Here is a 16578-nt window from a genome sequence, read left to right as displayed (position 1 = left end):
ACGCTGGCTGAGGGATTCTGGGAGTTGAAGTCCACAAGTCATCAAAGGGCTGAGTATGAAGACCCCTCCCAGGATTCCTCAGCCAGGGACGCTGGCTGAGGAATTCTGGGAGTTGAAGTCCACGAGTCATAAAAGGGCCAAGTTTGAAGACCCCTCCCAGAATTCCTCAGCCAGGGACGCTGGCTGAGGAATTCTGGGAGTTGAAGTCCACAAGTCATAAAAGAGCCAAGTTTGAAGACCCCTCCCAGAATTCCTCAGCCAGGGACGCTGGCTGAGGGATTCTGGGAGTTGAAGTCCACAAGTCATCAAAGGGCCAAGTTTGAAGACCCCTCCCAGAATTCCTCAGCCAGGGACGCTGGCTGAGGGATTCTGGGAGTTGAAGTCCACAAGTCATCAAAGGGCTGAGTATGAAGACCCCTCCCAGGATTCCTCAGCCAGGGACGCTGGCTGAGGAATTCTGGGAGTTGAAGTCCACGAGTCATAAAAGGGCCAAGTTTGAAGACCCCTCCCAGAATTCCTCAGCCAGGGACGCTGGCTGAGGAATTCTGGGAGTTGAAGTCCACAAGTCATAAAAGGGCCAAGTTTGAAGACCCCTCCCAAAATTCCTCAGCCAGGCACGCTGGCTGAGGGATTCTGGGAGTTGAAGTCCACAAGTCATCAAAGGGCTGAGTATGAAGACCCCTCCCAGGATTCCTCAGCCAGGCACACTGGCTGAGGAATTCTGGGAGTTGAAGTCCACGAGTCATAAAAGGGCCAAGTTTGAAGACCCCTCCCAGAATTCCTCAGCCAGGGACGCTGGCTGAGGAATTCTGGGAGTTGAAGTCCACAAGTCATAAAAGGGCCAAGTTTGAAGACCCCTCCCAGAATTCCTCAGCCAGGGACGCTGGCTGAGGGATTCTGGGAGTTGAAGTCCACAAGTCATCAAAGGGCCAAGTTTGAAGACCCCTCCCAGAATTCCTCAGCCAGGGACGCTGGCTGAGGGATTCTGGGAGTTGAAGTCCACAAGTCATCAAAGGGCCGAGTATGAAGATCCCTGCTCTAGAAAGAGTACAGAGAAGAGCAAGAAAGATGATTAGTGGACTGGAAGCCAAAACATATGAAGAACGGTTGCAGGAATTGGGTTTATCTAGTCTAGTGAAAAGAAGGACCAGGGATGACATGATAGCAGTCTTCCAACAGTATTTTTTTAGATCACGTGAAGTGTTAGTACCACTTTACAAGACCTTGGTAAGGCCACACTTGGAATACTGCATCCAGTTTTGGTCACCACGATGTAAAAAAGATGCTGAGACTCTAGAAAGAGTACAGAGAAGAGCAACAAAGATGATCAGGGGCCTGGAGGCTAAAGCATATAAGGAAAGGTTGCTGGAATTGGGTATGTTTAGTTTAATGAAGAGAAGGACGAGGGGGAACATGATAGCAGTCTTCCAATATCTCAGGGGCTGCCCCAAAGAAGAGGGGGTCCACCTATTCTCCAAAGCACCTGAAGGCAAGACAAGAAGCAACGGATGGATACTACTCAAGGAGAGAAGCAACCTGGAACTAAGGAGAAATTTCCCAACAGTGAAAACAATCAACTATTTATTTAATTTATTTTATTTACAAATATTTATATGCCGCCCAATCCCAAAGGGCGGCGTAGTGGAACGACTTGTCTCCAGCACCTTGTGGGTGCTGCAACATTAGCGGGTTGTTTTTTTAAGAAAAGATTGGACAACCATTTGTCTGAAATGGTATAGGATTTCCTGCCTGAGCAGCGGGTTGGACCAGAAGACCTCCAAGGTCCCTTCCCACTCCGTCATTCTGTTGTATCCTTTATTCTCCTACTAACCGGATGAAAGGGGTCGTCCCTGTACTCCTTCTTCATGCAGGAGTTGACCTGAGAATTCTCCGCATCGGTCTCGCTGGTGCAGGACGAGCGGCACTCGGCGCAGTGCAAGAAGTCCTCCCACAGCACATCTTCCGTCTCCGATTCGGGCCTGGTGCTCTCCGAATCTTGCCTGGAGCTTGAACATCGCGAACTGCAGCTGGTCCCTGATTTGGGGACATCCTGGAGAATACAGGAAGAACTATAGGATGCTATTCCACTGTCAGGCACAAGCAACAAGAAACCAAGACAGGCAGAGTTCAAGCTAAGTACCGTATTTTCCGGTGTATAAGACGACTTTATAAACTCTGAAAATCTTCTCAAAAGTCAGGGGTCGTCTTACACGCAGGAATATACGGGTAGCTGTTCTCTGCATTTAAAACCAATCTGCCCCCTAGTGGCCAGCCCTATTTTTTTTACAGAAATAAGCACTAACAGGACAAAGCTTTCTAGCAGAAAAGGAACTCCTAGTGTGCTCATCTATAAACAGAAATTCAATATTGTACTGTATTTTCTGGAGTATAAGATGACTTTCTAAACCCTGAAAATCTTCTCAAAAGTTGGGGGTCGTCTTATACGCCTAGTCGCCTTATACGCAGGAATATATGGTACTTTATTATGCTCAGCCTATAATACAGGAATCTCTCTGGACTGGCAGCCTACGCCTGGGAACAATGAAATAAGGTTCCAAGGAACTTAGGGCAGTGGTTCTCAACCTGTGGGTCGGGACCCTACCCCGGAAGGATGGAAGGCTGAGTCAACCTTGAGCCGGTGAGATTTGAACCGCTGACCTGCTGAACACAGTCAGCTAAAGTGGCCTGCAGTACTGCACTCTAACTGCTGCGCCACCTCGGCTCACCTCGGTTGAGTAGTCCTTGACTTACGACCGGTTGGGGGTCGCGGCATTAAAAAGGTTGAGAACCACTGACTTAGGGAATGTCAGCCCTAGCCCTTTGGTGATTATGTGGTGATTCCAGGCTAGCTCTACACTTGACCCCTCCTCCCTGTCAGGCTGGGCAAATAGCAATAGCAGTTAGACTTATATACCGTTTCTCGGTGTTTTTACAGCCCTCTCTAAGTGGTTTACAGAGTCAACCTCTTGCCCCCAACAATCTGGGTCCTCATTTCACCGACCTCGCGAAGGATGGAAGGCTGCTGAGTCAACCTTGAGCCAGGCAGGATCAAACTCCTGGCAGTGGGCAGAGCTAGCCTGCAATACTGCATTCTAACCACTGTGCCACCAAGAAGGAGAATGAGAAAGGGAGAAAGAGAGAAAGGAAGGAAGGAAGGAGGGAGGGAGGGAGGGAGGGAATAGCCATAGTACGTATATACCGCTTCACGGTGCTTTCCAGCCCTCTCTAAGTGGTTTACAGAATCAGCCTGTTGCCCCCACCAATCTGGGTCCTCATTTCTCCGACCTCAGAAAGATGAAAGGCTGAGTCAACCTCGAGCCGGTCAGGATCGAACGCCTGGCAGTGAGCAGTGAGTTCACCTGCAATATTACGTTCTCATCACTGCCCCACCACAGCTCTTACGTCTCCCAGGACTACACATGAATTTGACGTCCTTAAAAGTTTACTCAGCAGCAATGCAAAGTGTTGTTACCTCTATGGGGTAATGTTTCTTATAGTGGTGAGTTTTCTTGTTCCGAAACGCACCATCGCTGGAAGCGCGTTCAGCATTCCGTCGTAAAGGATAGCCAGTTTCTGGCCCCTCCTCACTAGAAACTTCGTCGGATATATTTGCCATTGTTTGGTGACTGTCCTAAACCAGAGAAGAACTTACTCTCAATAAAAGGCACATCTTTGATCTCAAATAATTCGTACGCTTTTAATATATAGTTCTAGCCAAACCCCTTTATTCCCACCTGTAGCGCCTACGGATCAGTTGCCATCAACTGAGACCCTCTTTACCTGCCATTTTTAGACTCAGGATGCTAATTGTAAGTCATAAAATCAGCTTTAACTTATTTCTAAAAAGTAGGAAGGGAAAAAAAATAAAAGCAGAATATCCTGCCCCCCGTTTTATTTTATTTAGTTAGTTTTTACATTTCTGAACCACCTACTGCCCCAGAAAGGGATTTTGGGTGTGGACATTAAACCATGAAAACCATAAAACGGTACACGCAAAAGTTAAAAAATGTAAAAGGAGGGGGCAGGTGTGAAAGAGCAGGTCCACACGTGAAGGTCCAGTTAGACCGATTAACTGTTACTCGTCCACAGCAATATTCTCAACAAACAGTTAGCACCTGCTTAGAGTTAAACAGGGATCCACAGAATTCAAGAACTTAGTCCGCTTGTGGCTACGTAAGGATTCTAGGCTGATTCCTCTTTTAACTCCATCCCCAGTTTTTCCACTCCTTCTGCAGCAAGCTATTAAAATTAGTTAAAAGGCGAAGGGAGGGCTTTCAGGGCGCTAACCAATCCCACGGCTGTATAGTCCTCTGAGCTCCCCATACATGGGAAAATGTTTCTCTGTATTGTGTGTGTGTGTGTGTGTGTGGGTGGGTGGGTATATGCATAATGGTATTTTTTGAGAGCTGTATGCAACAAAATTTCATTTTAATGTATGCTAAGTGAAAATAAAATTCTAATTCTATTCTATTCTATTCTATTCTATTCTATTCTATTCTATTCTATTATTATTTTCTATTCTATTCCATTCATTTTCTATTCTGTTCTATTCTATTCTATTCTATTCTATTCTATTCTATTCTATTCTATTCTATTCTATTCTATTCCATTCCATTCCATTCCATATTTTCTATTCTATTCTATTTCCTGTTCTATTCCATTCCATTCCATCTATTCTATTCTGTTCTGTTCTGTTGTTCTGTTCTGTTGTTCTGTTCCATTCCATTCCGTTCCATTCCATTCCATTCCAACCATGTTTTGACTCCTTTGGGAAGGCAGGAGAGTGGGGGCCTGTCTCACCTGGGGGGGGAATATTCCAGAGGGCTGGGGCAATGGCAGAAGGCTCTCTTCCTAGCCCAGGGATAGGCAACCTTGGCTCTTTTATGACTCGTGGACTTCAACTCCCAGAATTCCTGAGCCAGCCACGCTGAGGGAAAAGGGAGAGGTTTCCAAGCTGAGCTATGCTGGCTCAGGAATTCTGGGAGTTGAAGTCTATGAGTCATAAAAAAAACACAAGGTTGGCTACCCCTGTCCTAGAGCCTGTTCTTTTCAGTTTCTTTTGCATCGTAACTTTCTTCCCTTCCCTAATTCATTTATCTACCGACGGAGAGACCGCCCACCTCGCTCACAGAGAGAGTCTAATATCATGAACACAAAACAAAGGACTCACTTTATGATTCGAAGTGTTGTATGAACTTCGGGCAGTTCCGATATTCCAGCCGGGCTCTTCTGCCCGGATGACCTCAGAGACAGGATCCTGGAACTGCAAAGCATCTTCATTGTTTCTCCCTGTCCTTTTTCCCTCAAGGGAGACATACCCATTGTCGGTTTCCGTGGATTTGTCTATGGAGTTCTTTGCTTTCTTTGCTCTAGAGGCCAACCAAACACACGAAATAATTATTGTTTAGCTGATCCCGTTTCCCAAACTGATTTAAGGTAAAGGGAGGAGGGAAAGGCAAAAATAGAATTCTTAGGATCTAAGCTGATAATATATTTTAAACTTACAAACTATTACAAATTAATGATTGATTTAGGACAGTGGTTCTTAACCTTTTTGAACGAATCGCCCCCTTGAGCCAATGAGGAAGTTGTCATTGCCCCCCTCCCCCAACATAACCTCTCAATCACAACACGGGAAATAATTCTTCAATTTATGCAAACCCTTTTTTTGTTTTCTTTAAAATTGTTCATCAGGACATATCGATGCAAATCATTTATTTCCAGTCTTTTTCCCATATCTCCCATATTCTGGCTAATGGCGCGCCACTGTATGGGTAGAGGCTGCTGCACAACACACATGAAGATAAGCAATGCGTATTTACATATGTACGGCGTTCTGTACTGAAGCTAGCTGGAGGAACATCTGAAAACACAATTCAATCCACTAATAACGAGCGATCTGATGTTTTTGTACGACAGATATACAGCCATTCACTGTACGAAAATGTCTCAAAAGTGCCCTCAAAACTTCTCGCTCCATCGCCCCCATATCGCCCCCTTTTCGTTCCATCGCCCCCCTGAAAAATGAAATCGCCCCCTGGGGGGCAATATCGCCCAGGTTAAGAACCACTGATTTAGGATATATAAACCTATTTGTCAAAGCGAAACAGGTGATTCGGAGGCAATAATTACTTTAGGCCTAAATTTATGCCTACATACACACAGGGAATCTTTAATCCAGGGGTCTTCAAACTTGGCCTTTTGATGACTTGTGGACTTCAACTCCCAGAATTCCTCAGCCAGCGTTATATACAAGTCCACAAGTCATAAGACCCCTGACATAAGGTGAGGGGGAAATAATGCTAACTCAGAAAGACCTAAAATGATGTTTCTCAACCTTGGCCATTTTAAGAGGTGTGGACTTCAACTCCAAGAATTCCTCAGCCAACATGCCTGGCTGAGGAATTCTGGGAGTTGAAGTCCACAAATCATAAAAAGGGCCCAAAGTTACTCAGCCAGCTTTTGTGCCTCAGTTGGGACTAGAACTCAATCACCTGGTGACGGTGAACTCAATCAACTGGCTTTCGTGGATAAGGCAAAACTAGAACTCACCATCTCCTGGTGACTGGCCCAAAGTCACCCAGCTGGCTTTCGTGGCTAAAGTGGGACTAGAACTCACCATCTCCTGGTGATTGGGCCAGTCATGGCTAGGGTGGGACAGGAACTCACCGTCTCCAGCTTCCTAGCCCGATACCTTAATCGCTATATCAACTGTTTATCTTGCTTGTTGGAATTAAAGGAAGTTTCCTAGAAACTGAAAAAGTAGAAAGGCCTCTCCTAATTTCACAGGAAGTGCCCCAGAGCCAAGTAAGAAACTCAGCTGAAAAATGATGAGCAGATTTAGAACAGAATCTAACTTTTTTTTTCATGGACTTCGGGCATCTGTGACCTCAATTTTCCCCTACTGGTTTCCAGGGTTGACAAGATGCTCAAGGTGGAAAACAAAAGTTGCAGGGGCTCAAAAACGTGGGACAGGATGAGGATGGAGAAAGGGAACAAGGCCTCCTTTAAGATAAGCAAAGGCCTGAATAAAATATACCAACCCTGATAAAAAGGAAGTAGCGTGCCAGAGTTCCTTGAAGACGGAGCAAAGGCTGTAAGAGCTGCTGGTGCCATAACTCTGGACGGTTCCTTCCTGCGTGTTGTCGGTCGTGCTAGAGCCATCCCCTTCACGATGCACTTCCAAGTGGGCGGCTTTCCTTAATTTCCTTCATCAGAAGAAATTGGAAATGGGAGACATTTGATAAAAGTAATTCACCAGCACCAAAATAGGGACAGAGTTACCCGTCGGCGTATTTAAAGCTGAAACGGCTTTGTTGATTTAAACGCAACCAATTATATTTTCATTTCCTTTGGGTCAGGCACGAAGAATCAGGGCCACGCGTTACGTTCCAGTTAAGGTGATGTATTGCTCAATCAAGCCTATGCACATGAAACTAATAGTCAGCCCTAAACTGGTTCAAGATAAGGGTTAACATAATTCAAGACAGGTTGGCGATGTGTAGATTCCAAACTGATTCCTCTCTTGACTCCACCCCTTAGGCCAGCGGTTCTCAACCTATGAGTCGGGACCCCATTTGGGGTCGATCGACCATTTCACGGGGGTCGCCAAGCAAGGCTGTCCACCATTTTTTTCCCCTTTTCCGGCAGGTGCCTTACCTCCCTTGGGCTGGGCCAGCTGGTGGCCCAGCTGGTGGCCCAGCCGGTGGTCAGCCTGCTCCGTCTCTGCCGCTTGCCAGCTATGCCTCGGCCGGCGCAGGGGGCAGCACCATGCATGCACGGTGCTCCCGGGCAGGGAAAGTCCTCGACTTACAAATGGTTGGGTAGTCCTCGACTTACGACCGGTTTAGTCCTCGACTTACAACCGGTTTAGTCCTCGACTTATGACCAATTGGGGGTCGCAGCATTAAAAAGGTTGAGAACCACTGTCTTAGGCTCTGCCTTTCCTTCTCCTAGATTTTTTCAAATGACAGAATCTTCCCTTTTTAATAAGAAATGAAAAGTTCAGAAGGGTAGGAAAAAAAATACATTCATAAAGGCTTTTTAAACTTTTCACAGAATATTTTAATTCTCAAGGAATTAATGTTTAAGATTGTTGTTGTTGTTGTTAATTGGGAAGTTGTGTCCGACCCATCGCGACCCCATGGAAAATGTTCCTCCAGGTCTTCCTGTCCTCTACCATCTTCTGGAGTCCATTTAAGTTCACACCTACTGCTTCAGTGACTCCATCCAGCCATCTCATTCTCTGTCGTCCCCTTCTTCTATTGCCCTCAATCTTTCCCAGCATTAGGCCCTTCTCCAGTGAGTCCTTCCTTCTCATTAGGTGGCCAAGATTAAGGCACTTAATTTTTCATTGTTTGCTTACGGATGAAAATGTACTAATGAATTTGCCCATTTAGCATATAATAAAATGTCTGTAAGGTATTCCCGGATAAAAAGCAAGTTCAGAACACATTTGAAATATATTTCCGTAGGGCAGCCATTTTACTTTGGATGGGTGACTTGACATTATTGTAAAAACAAAAACAAAAACAATGGAACATCTACCTTACCAATCACGTCAGGCGCGACGAACCAGGATCACATGTTAAGTTCAAGTTAACGCCTGTATCCAGTTAACGCCTATATCCAACACTGAATCTGCGCAAGATAAGAGGCAACCTAAGGATACTTTTTCACGAGACAACTGGACTTTCTTGTTTTTCTTTGAAAATGTTTCGCTTCTTATCCAAGAAGCTTCTTCAGCTCTGCTGAAGCTTCTGGGATGAGAAGCGAAACGTCTTCAAAGAAAAACAAGGAAGTCCAGTTGCCTCGTGAAAAAGCATCTTTGGGATAATTATGACCTGGAGGACTGAGAATCTACACAGGCGATAAGAGACAATGAAATTCGAGAGGGTTTAGACCGTTTGTGATCACGCAGAGACTCTATGCCGATTCCTCTCTTGACTCCACCCCCAAGCTCTGCCTCTTCTTCTACAATCAGTGATATCTTACTAACATATTGTTTAGATCAGTGATGGCAAACCTTTTAGAGATTGAGTGCCCAAAAACCGCCCCGGCCCCGCTTGCTCCGCCCCTGCCCTGCCCCCACTCCACCCCCCGCAGGGCCGCCCACTACCTCCATGGCCCGCCGCAGATTGCCCTCGTGGCCCAGCAGCCCCATGGCAGCCACGCCCTCCACCCGCATCCCACAACATCATTGCGCGATGGGGCACGAGGGCAGAGTCTTGTCCACACTGCTCGGCTGCCATGTCCTTTGCTGCGCTGCTCCACGCAGGCCATGTCCGGAGGCAAGTCTCCTCCGGGGAAGCTGCTGGTGAGAGGGGCCACAGGGGGAAGCAGGGCTGGGGCGATGGCGTGCATGCGTGCCCACAGAGAGGGCTCTGAGTGCCCCCTCTGGCACGCGTGCCATAGGTTCGCCACCACTGGCCTAGATTTTAAGTGCCTTCGATATCCTTTCCTATTTTAAACTAAGCTGCCTTTGCTTTAGTTTAAATAGGAATCCTAAACCCTAAAAGGTTATCGAAGGCACTTAAAACCTAGGACAAAATATGAGTAAGATATCACTGATTGTAGGAGAAGAAGAGATGGAGTCAAGAGAGGAATCGGCATAGAGTTTCTGCGTGATCACAAACGGTCTAAATCCGAGCCCTCGAATTTCGTTGTCTCTTATCTAGCGCAAATTTAGGGTTGAGTTTTTGTACATGGGCCAGAGCAATGCATCTTCTTAATTTGAATTTTAACACACGGTCCGGATCCTTTGCATCTGACAAGACTAATAATACAGATGTTCAATTGTTTTGTGGTCACACCCCACAAAAGTACCTCCTTCTTCTCCCTCCGGTGTTTGCGGGCGATTTGGGGGTCCTTGTGGAGACAATCTGGCAGTGCACAGTTCCCAGAAGCAACATGAGCCATGCTGGGCCGATGACTTCCGTCAGAGGTATGTGGTGTGGGCTTTCTATTGTAAAGAAGAGTATGACTGCAGCCACTGTTGGAAAGAAGAGGATACAAACAGTGAAGCAATTCATGGTTAAACCAGAGAAAAGGAGCTCATTAATCAGAAGATGACTTCCTGGAAGTCAGAAATGGATCACGATGCACAGAAAACCTTCCCACTCAACTCCTAACCCCGGGCGGAGGAGATTTAAGCAGGCATGTCAGTCTTTTTGCTGAAATCAAGGTATCTAACCATTTTTAATATGGCTGGATGCCGTTCTCTAAATAAAGTGAAAACCCCTTTAAAAATATATATCTCTGCAGTACGGTAGAACTTGTTACCTATCCAGTATCATCCTATATATAAATGCAGTTCTTTTCCTACAGCTAAAATGTTCATTTCAGAACGTGTATTTTCAAAATAACATAAGTGGGATTGCAGCTGCACTCCAGTAAAACTGCCTTTTGCAATTAATAATAATAATAATAATAAAGTTGGAAGGGACCTTGGAGGTCATCAAGTCCAACCCCCTGCTCAGGCAGGAACCCTACACCATTTCAGACAAATGGCTGTCCAGTCTCTTCTTAAAAACTTCCAGTGTTGGAGCATTCACCGCTTCTGGAGGCAGGTGGTTCCACTGGTTAATTGTTCTAACAGTCAGGAAGTTTCTCCTTAGTTCTAAGTTGCTTCTCTCCTTAATCAGTTTCCATCCATTGCTTCTCGTCCTGCCTTCAGAATTGACCAATAGGGATAGTGTCAATTCCACTGGCGTTCAGATGTTTGCATCCAAGGCGCCTATTATTATTTGTACCACCTTTGTTTTCTTTTGCCACCATTGTTCGATTTCTGTTTCTTTCTATTTTGTTATTTTCTCCAGTTCTTTCTCTTTTAACCTGCTGTCTTTAGCAGTGTCCTCTATCCACTTTCCACTTCCTTGTCAACAACTGTGAAACCTGGGCTGTTGCATTCTTATGATTACCCAGTCAAGTTTCTTTTTTGCACCGTTAATGCTCTAAACATTACGCTTTACGATAATGTATTTTAAATACGCTATTTTAGTGTTATTCAACTATTGGGACACTTGTTTCTCCAAAGATTAGAACTGGAAGGTAGGGCTGTTGTTGTTTTTTTTAAAACCCAGGCATCTCTTAGGCAGAAGATCTCAGCCATACGTACCTTGAAGAAGATAAAGGAAAAGGAGCCACAGAAATATAACTTTGGAGGTCACTTGTAGCCACCAGTTGAAGAAAAAGGGAAAGAAAACGACTCTGACAATTCCCTTTCGGGTCAACGACGTCCAAGGACTTTCTGGCTTGGCTTTTGCAAAGGCTGATCCTAAAGAGAAGCAAAATCAAGGACTTGGTTACGCAGAAACCTGTATTTTATTAAAAAATATTATATAGCTTTTTATAAATATAATAATGATGATGATGATGATGTTGTTGTTGTTGTTGGAAGGGACCTTATGGACCACGGGTAGTCCCCGACTGTTCATTTAGTGTCCGTTCGAAGTTACGACGGCACTGAAAAAAGTGACTCTTCTTTGTGGCAGCCCCTCAAATGCTGGAAGACTGCTATCATCATCATCCTCATCATCATCAAGTTGGAAGAGACCTTGGAGGTCATCTAGTCCAACCCCCTGCTCAGGCAGGAAACCCTATACCATTCTGGACAAATGGCTGTCCAGTCTCTTCTTAAAAACTTCCAGTGTTGGAGCATTCACAGCTTCTGGAGGCAGGTTGTTCCACTGGTTAATTGTTCTAACTGTCAGGAAGTTTCTCCTTAGTTCTAGGTTGCTTCTCTCCTTGATTAGTTTCCACCCGTTGCTTCTTGTCCTGCCTTCAGGTGCTTTGGAGAATAGCTTGACTCCCTCTTCTTTGGGGCAGCCCCTGAGATATTGGAAGACTGCTATTATGTCCCCCCCCCCAGTCTTTTCTCTAGACTGGCCATACCCAATTCCTGCAACTGTTCTTCATATGTTTTAGTCTCCAGGCAGTTTAATCATCTGAGCTGCTCATCTTTGCACTTTTTCCCCAAAGTCTCAATGACTTTTTTGTAATGTGCTGACCCTTAGTCAACTGAATTCTTGGTTCTGGGTTTCAGAAATAAATCTTTCTGAATGGCAATTTAATCTATGGTCCTGACCCTTTACACCTAGCAAAATCCTACCCTGGTAGGGAGTGTCAGCCATGAAGAAAACCTGCCCTCTAAAATAAGAGAATATTAAAAATGATAAAACGGAGCTAAAACCTATTGAATAAAATTACATCTCCGTAAGTAGTATACTATCTTTTTATTTTTTTTATTCTTCTTCTTTTTTTCTTTTTTTAAGTCTTATTTATTCCTTAAGAAAGGTAAAAGTATTGGGTTGGCTTACATGAGAAAAAAAATAGACTTAAATATTTAAATGTAATTAACTTTTGAGAAAAACTTAACCGGTAAGAATGTTTTGAACATTGTGGGAAAAACAAATGTAAACAAGAACTGTAAATGGGATCTATGATGAGACAACCAGAATGACTAGATAGGAAAGGAATATGATATTGATGTGATTATTATCCGTAGAAATACTAGAAAACTTTTATACTCAATCGTCATTCATGAAAACAACAAGAATTGTATTAACTTAAGGTTGGTAAAAGAGAACATTATGGGAAAAAGAGGAAATCAAGTAAAGTTATTATGGGGATTACAGATTATAGAAATCAACTGTTAGTGAATGTTTCTGAAATGTATCTTAAGGTGATTACCGTATTTTCTGGCGTATAAGACGACTCGGCGTATAAGACGACCCCCAACTTCGGAGCTGATTTGCATGCCTAGAAAGTCGTCTAATACGCTGTAAACTACTGTAATTTCCGGCATATAAGACGACTTAGCGTATAAGACGACCCCCGACTTCGGAGCTGATTTGCATGCTTTAGAAAGTCGTCCTATACGCCAGAAAATACGGTATGTTAAAAAATTAATAAAACATATTTTTTTAAAAATAGTTAATCAGCTAAGCCGGGGTTAGGCAACCCTGGCTCTTTTATGACTCGTGGACCTCAACTCCCAGAATTCCTGAGCCAGCCATGCTGAGGGAAAAGGGAGAGGTCTCCAAGCCTAGCCATGCTAGCTCAGGAATTCTGGGAGTTGAAGTCCATGAGTCAGAAAGCGGCCTAGGCCTAGGCCAGAGGTAGGCAACCTTGGCTTTTATGACTCATGGACTTCAACTCCCAGAATTCCTGAGCCAGCCACGCTGAGGGGAAAGGAACAGGTTTCCAAGCTGAGCCATGCTGACTCAGGAATTCTGGGAGTTGAAGTCCACGAGTCATAAAAGAGTCAGGGTTGCCTAACCCTGGCTTAGCTGGTTAACTATTTTTTAAAAAAATATGTTTTATTAATTTTTTAACATAATCACATAACATTAATTTTTTAACATAATTACATATTAATTAACATAATTAACATATTAATTTTTTAACATAATCATAATCACCCCTGATATAAGGCAGGGGTAGGCAACCTCGGCTCTTTTATGATTTGTGGACTTCAACTCCCAGAATTCCTGAACCAGCCGTGCTGAGGAGAAAGGGAGAGGTTTCCAAGCTGAGCCAGGCTGGCTCAGGAATTCTGGGAGTTGAAGTCCACGAGTCATAAAAGAGCCAAGGTTGCCTACCCCTGAGCTAAGCCAAAACAAAAAAAAATTACATCTCCGGTTGAGGAGACCAAGTCTTACCTCTTACAAGGTCCACGTCGATGAGATCAGGCTTTACGTGCCCAGTTTTCTTTGGCTTGTTTCTCAAACCCTACAAGAGGCATAAAATGGGTTATTTTACTACATTGAAAGTAGAATACAGGTCACCACTGGGCAGGCTGAAATCATCTGATGGAAGGCTGCAGTGTAAAAAGGATCCACATCTGTGTATGGCCACAGTTAGGACACTTAACATCCTGTTAAGTTTTTTTATTATTATTATTATTATTATTTTGATAAATAACTTGAGACAATGAAGGGACATTTAAGAGAAACTATAATAGAATCCCATTAGAATGTTAGGAGGAGATCTGCCTAGCTCAGTGTGTCTCAACCTTGACCATTTTAAGGCACGTGGACTTCAACTCCCAGAATTCCACAGCCAGCAATGCTGGCTGTGGAATTCTGGGAGTTGAAGTCCACGTGCCTTAAAATGGTCAAGGTTGAGAAACATTGGCCTAGCTTAATGTCTTTTAGTTCAGGTACCGCAGTGAAACAAAACAGCTAATATAGGAAAATTAATTTCCTGCCATTAAGTCTCCCAGTGCCCAAAACCCTCAAAATAGTAAGGGAGATTGAAGTAGATTCTCAATCTTCCCCAAACATTAGCCGGAATCCCCCATTCTCACCACCAATGAGATCTGTAGTTTTGGGAAGAAATTGTGTTGGTCTTGGTCGCTCAACAGCGAGACACTGGTGAAGCGGGCGCAGCAGTGCCTGCATTTTCTGCGTCGCATGAGAAAAGCACATCTTCCTTCCCCTGTCCTGACCACTTTCTACAGGGGGACGATCGAGAGCATCCTGTCATACAGCATCACAGTCTGGTTTGGAGGCATCCCTGCTTCGGACAGGAAGGTGGTGCAGAGAGTGGTGAGGACGGCAGAAAAGATCATTGGCAGTTCCCTCCCTCCCGTCCAGGACACAGCACAGAAGCGTTGCTTGAGCAGGGTCCGTAAGATTATCTGGGATACTACACATCCTCTTCACGACCTGTTTTTCTTGTTACCCTCTGGGGGGGGGGGGGGCTTTGTGGTATCCGTAGCAGAACATCCAGATTCGGTCACAGTTTTGTTCCATACAGTGTTAAACCTTGCGAACGCTAAAGCTTCCTCTTTCCGTAACGTATTCAAGATGGACAGTGAATAATATTTATATGTTATTTCTATTTAAGAGTGAAGGTTTATACGTATGTTGTATACAGCATGTTTATATGTGTATTATGGATGTGTACACTTTTGAGCGCAAGCAACTGCATTTCATTTTTAATGTGCGCCAGTGTGCTCACAGTTAAAAAAATGATAACAAAGGTCATCTTATCTTATCTTATTTCCACAGGCTTCTTTTAGAGGGCTGTTCTCCCTCTGCTCTCCCCTCCCCTAAATTTAATCGGAATTTTTTTTTCTCTGAAATCTGATTCCAATTAGCTTATTATCAAACAAATATATATGGCTGTCCAACTTACACATAGTGACTTCGAGCAGCTTAGGACATTAAAAAGTCACAATCTAAACCAGTGGTTCTCAACCTTTTTAATGCCGCGACCCCGCCCAACCGGTCGTAAGTCGAGGACTACTCAACCGGTCGTAAGTCGAGGACTACTCAACTGGTGCAGCACTGTTTGCAGAATGAGACTTTTGGCGGGCTCAGCAGGGCAGAGACAGCCTGGACAATTCCTATTGGCTTTTGAAAGCCAATAGAATTAGACTCTATTCAAGAGAGTCTATTCTATTGGCTTTCAAAAGCCAATAGAATAAAAGGAAGTAGCACAGCTAAGGAAAAGGTGAAAAAAATGGCGGACTGCGTTGTTTGGTGACCCCCGTGAAATGGTCGTTCAACCCCAAATGGGGTCCCGACCCACAGGTTGAGAACCACTGATCTAAACACACACGTACACCAGGAATTACAACGCAACCAAACCAGCTACTTGATTGGTTCCTTATCAAACTGTAGGGGAAGGAATGGCAGAACCTGGGGGCGGAGTCAAAAGAGGAATCGGCCTAGAATCCCTACGTAGCCACAAGAGGACTAAATCTGACCTCCCTTGAATTCCGTGGACCCTTATCTTACTCTAAGCATGTATCAACAGTTAGTTGAGAAGATTTCTGTGCTTAGGCATGAATAGCAATACATCAGTTTAATTGGACCTTCATGCGTGGACCTGATCTAACATTTTAATTCAGGTTCTATTTTGTTTTGACTCCTCTTTTGCAATCAGTTCTATCTCCTCAATTTCTCAGGTCCTTCATGATGCAATAAAACATTATACCACAGAAAAAGTCAATGGTTTCACTTGCTGTATGTTGGTATTTCTAAAATTCATGATTGTGACACCTCAAGGATGCTAGCATATACATTTCATCTAAAAAAAAATCTCCTTCTTAACACCAGCTAATATTTTGCACATTTTCTATCAAGGTTATTATTTTATCATTTTATCATCCCGTTCTTCACCCTATAAATTGCCCCATGATGAAGTTGTTGTAATTCAGAGTCCTTTTATCCTAATCACTGAATTCACAAAAATCATGACAATCCACCTTACCTTTTGGAAATAACATTTTTTTCCCTATATCTAGAATAATTGACTTGTTGTTCTCTCCTGGCAGCAAATAATTATCAATTATTTGGCGCATCTTCATATAAATATCAATCTTCCCATGTCTTACCTACCATTATAAAATAGATTACTTTTAAAGTCTCATTGCATTGATCATTGATCTCAACTCTTCACTTATTGCCCACAGTTCTAGCTAATAAAAATTCTCTGTCTTATTGTGCAGCAAATGGCAAACTTCATTACTGTATTCCTTCCTCTTAGCTCACAAATATGTGTTCCATTCATGCATTCTCATTATTTTAGTAATTATGGGCACAAGGACTTTGTTACTGAAATAATACA

General features: G+C 43.9%; 1 protein-coding gene across 3 annotated transcripts in view; it reads right to left on the bottom strand.

The window, feature by feature from the left end:
• The window catches only part of PHTF2 (putative homeodomain transcription factor 2), a 76146-nt gene that overhangs the window by 16735 nt on the left and 42833 nt on the right, over nt 1-16578 (bottom strand). For all 3 annotated transcript variants that reach the window (XR_005558011.1, XM_039354515.1, XM_039354514.1), the window contains 7 exons: nt 13662-13731; nt 11117-11275; nt 9826-9991; nt 7044-7208; nt 5171-5369; nt 3473-3631; nt 1832-2050 (listed from right to left, as the gene is read on the bottom strand). Coding sequence is in view for 2 of the 3 variants with exons in the window: in XM_039354515.1 (XP_039210449.1) it covers nt 1832-2050; nt 3473-3631; nt 5171-5369; nt 7044-7208; nt 9826-9991; nt 11117-11275; nt 13662-13731 (1137 nt within the window). In the remaining variant the exon portion in view is untranslated. The remainder of the gene's footprint in view (nt 1-1831; nt 2051-3472; nt 3632-5170; nt 5370-7043; nt 7209-9825; nt 9992-11116; nt 11276-13661; nt 13732-16578) is intronic.

This window comes from Crotalus tigris, unplaced genomic scaffold, assembly GCF_016545835.1.
Source record: "Crotalus tigris isolate CLP2741 ecotype Arizona unplaced genomic scaffold, ASM1654583v1 scf7180000018553.2237530, whole genome shotgun sequence".
Classification (NCBI taxonomy): domain Eukaryota; kingdom Metazoa; phylum Chordata; class Lepidosauria; order Squamata; family Viperidae; genus Crotalus; species Crotalus tigris.
This window is presented reverse-complemented; position numbering and strand designations above follow the sequence as displayed.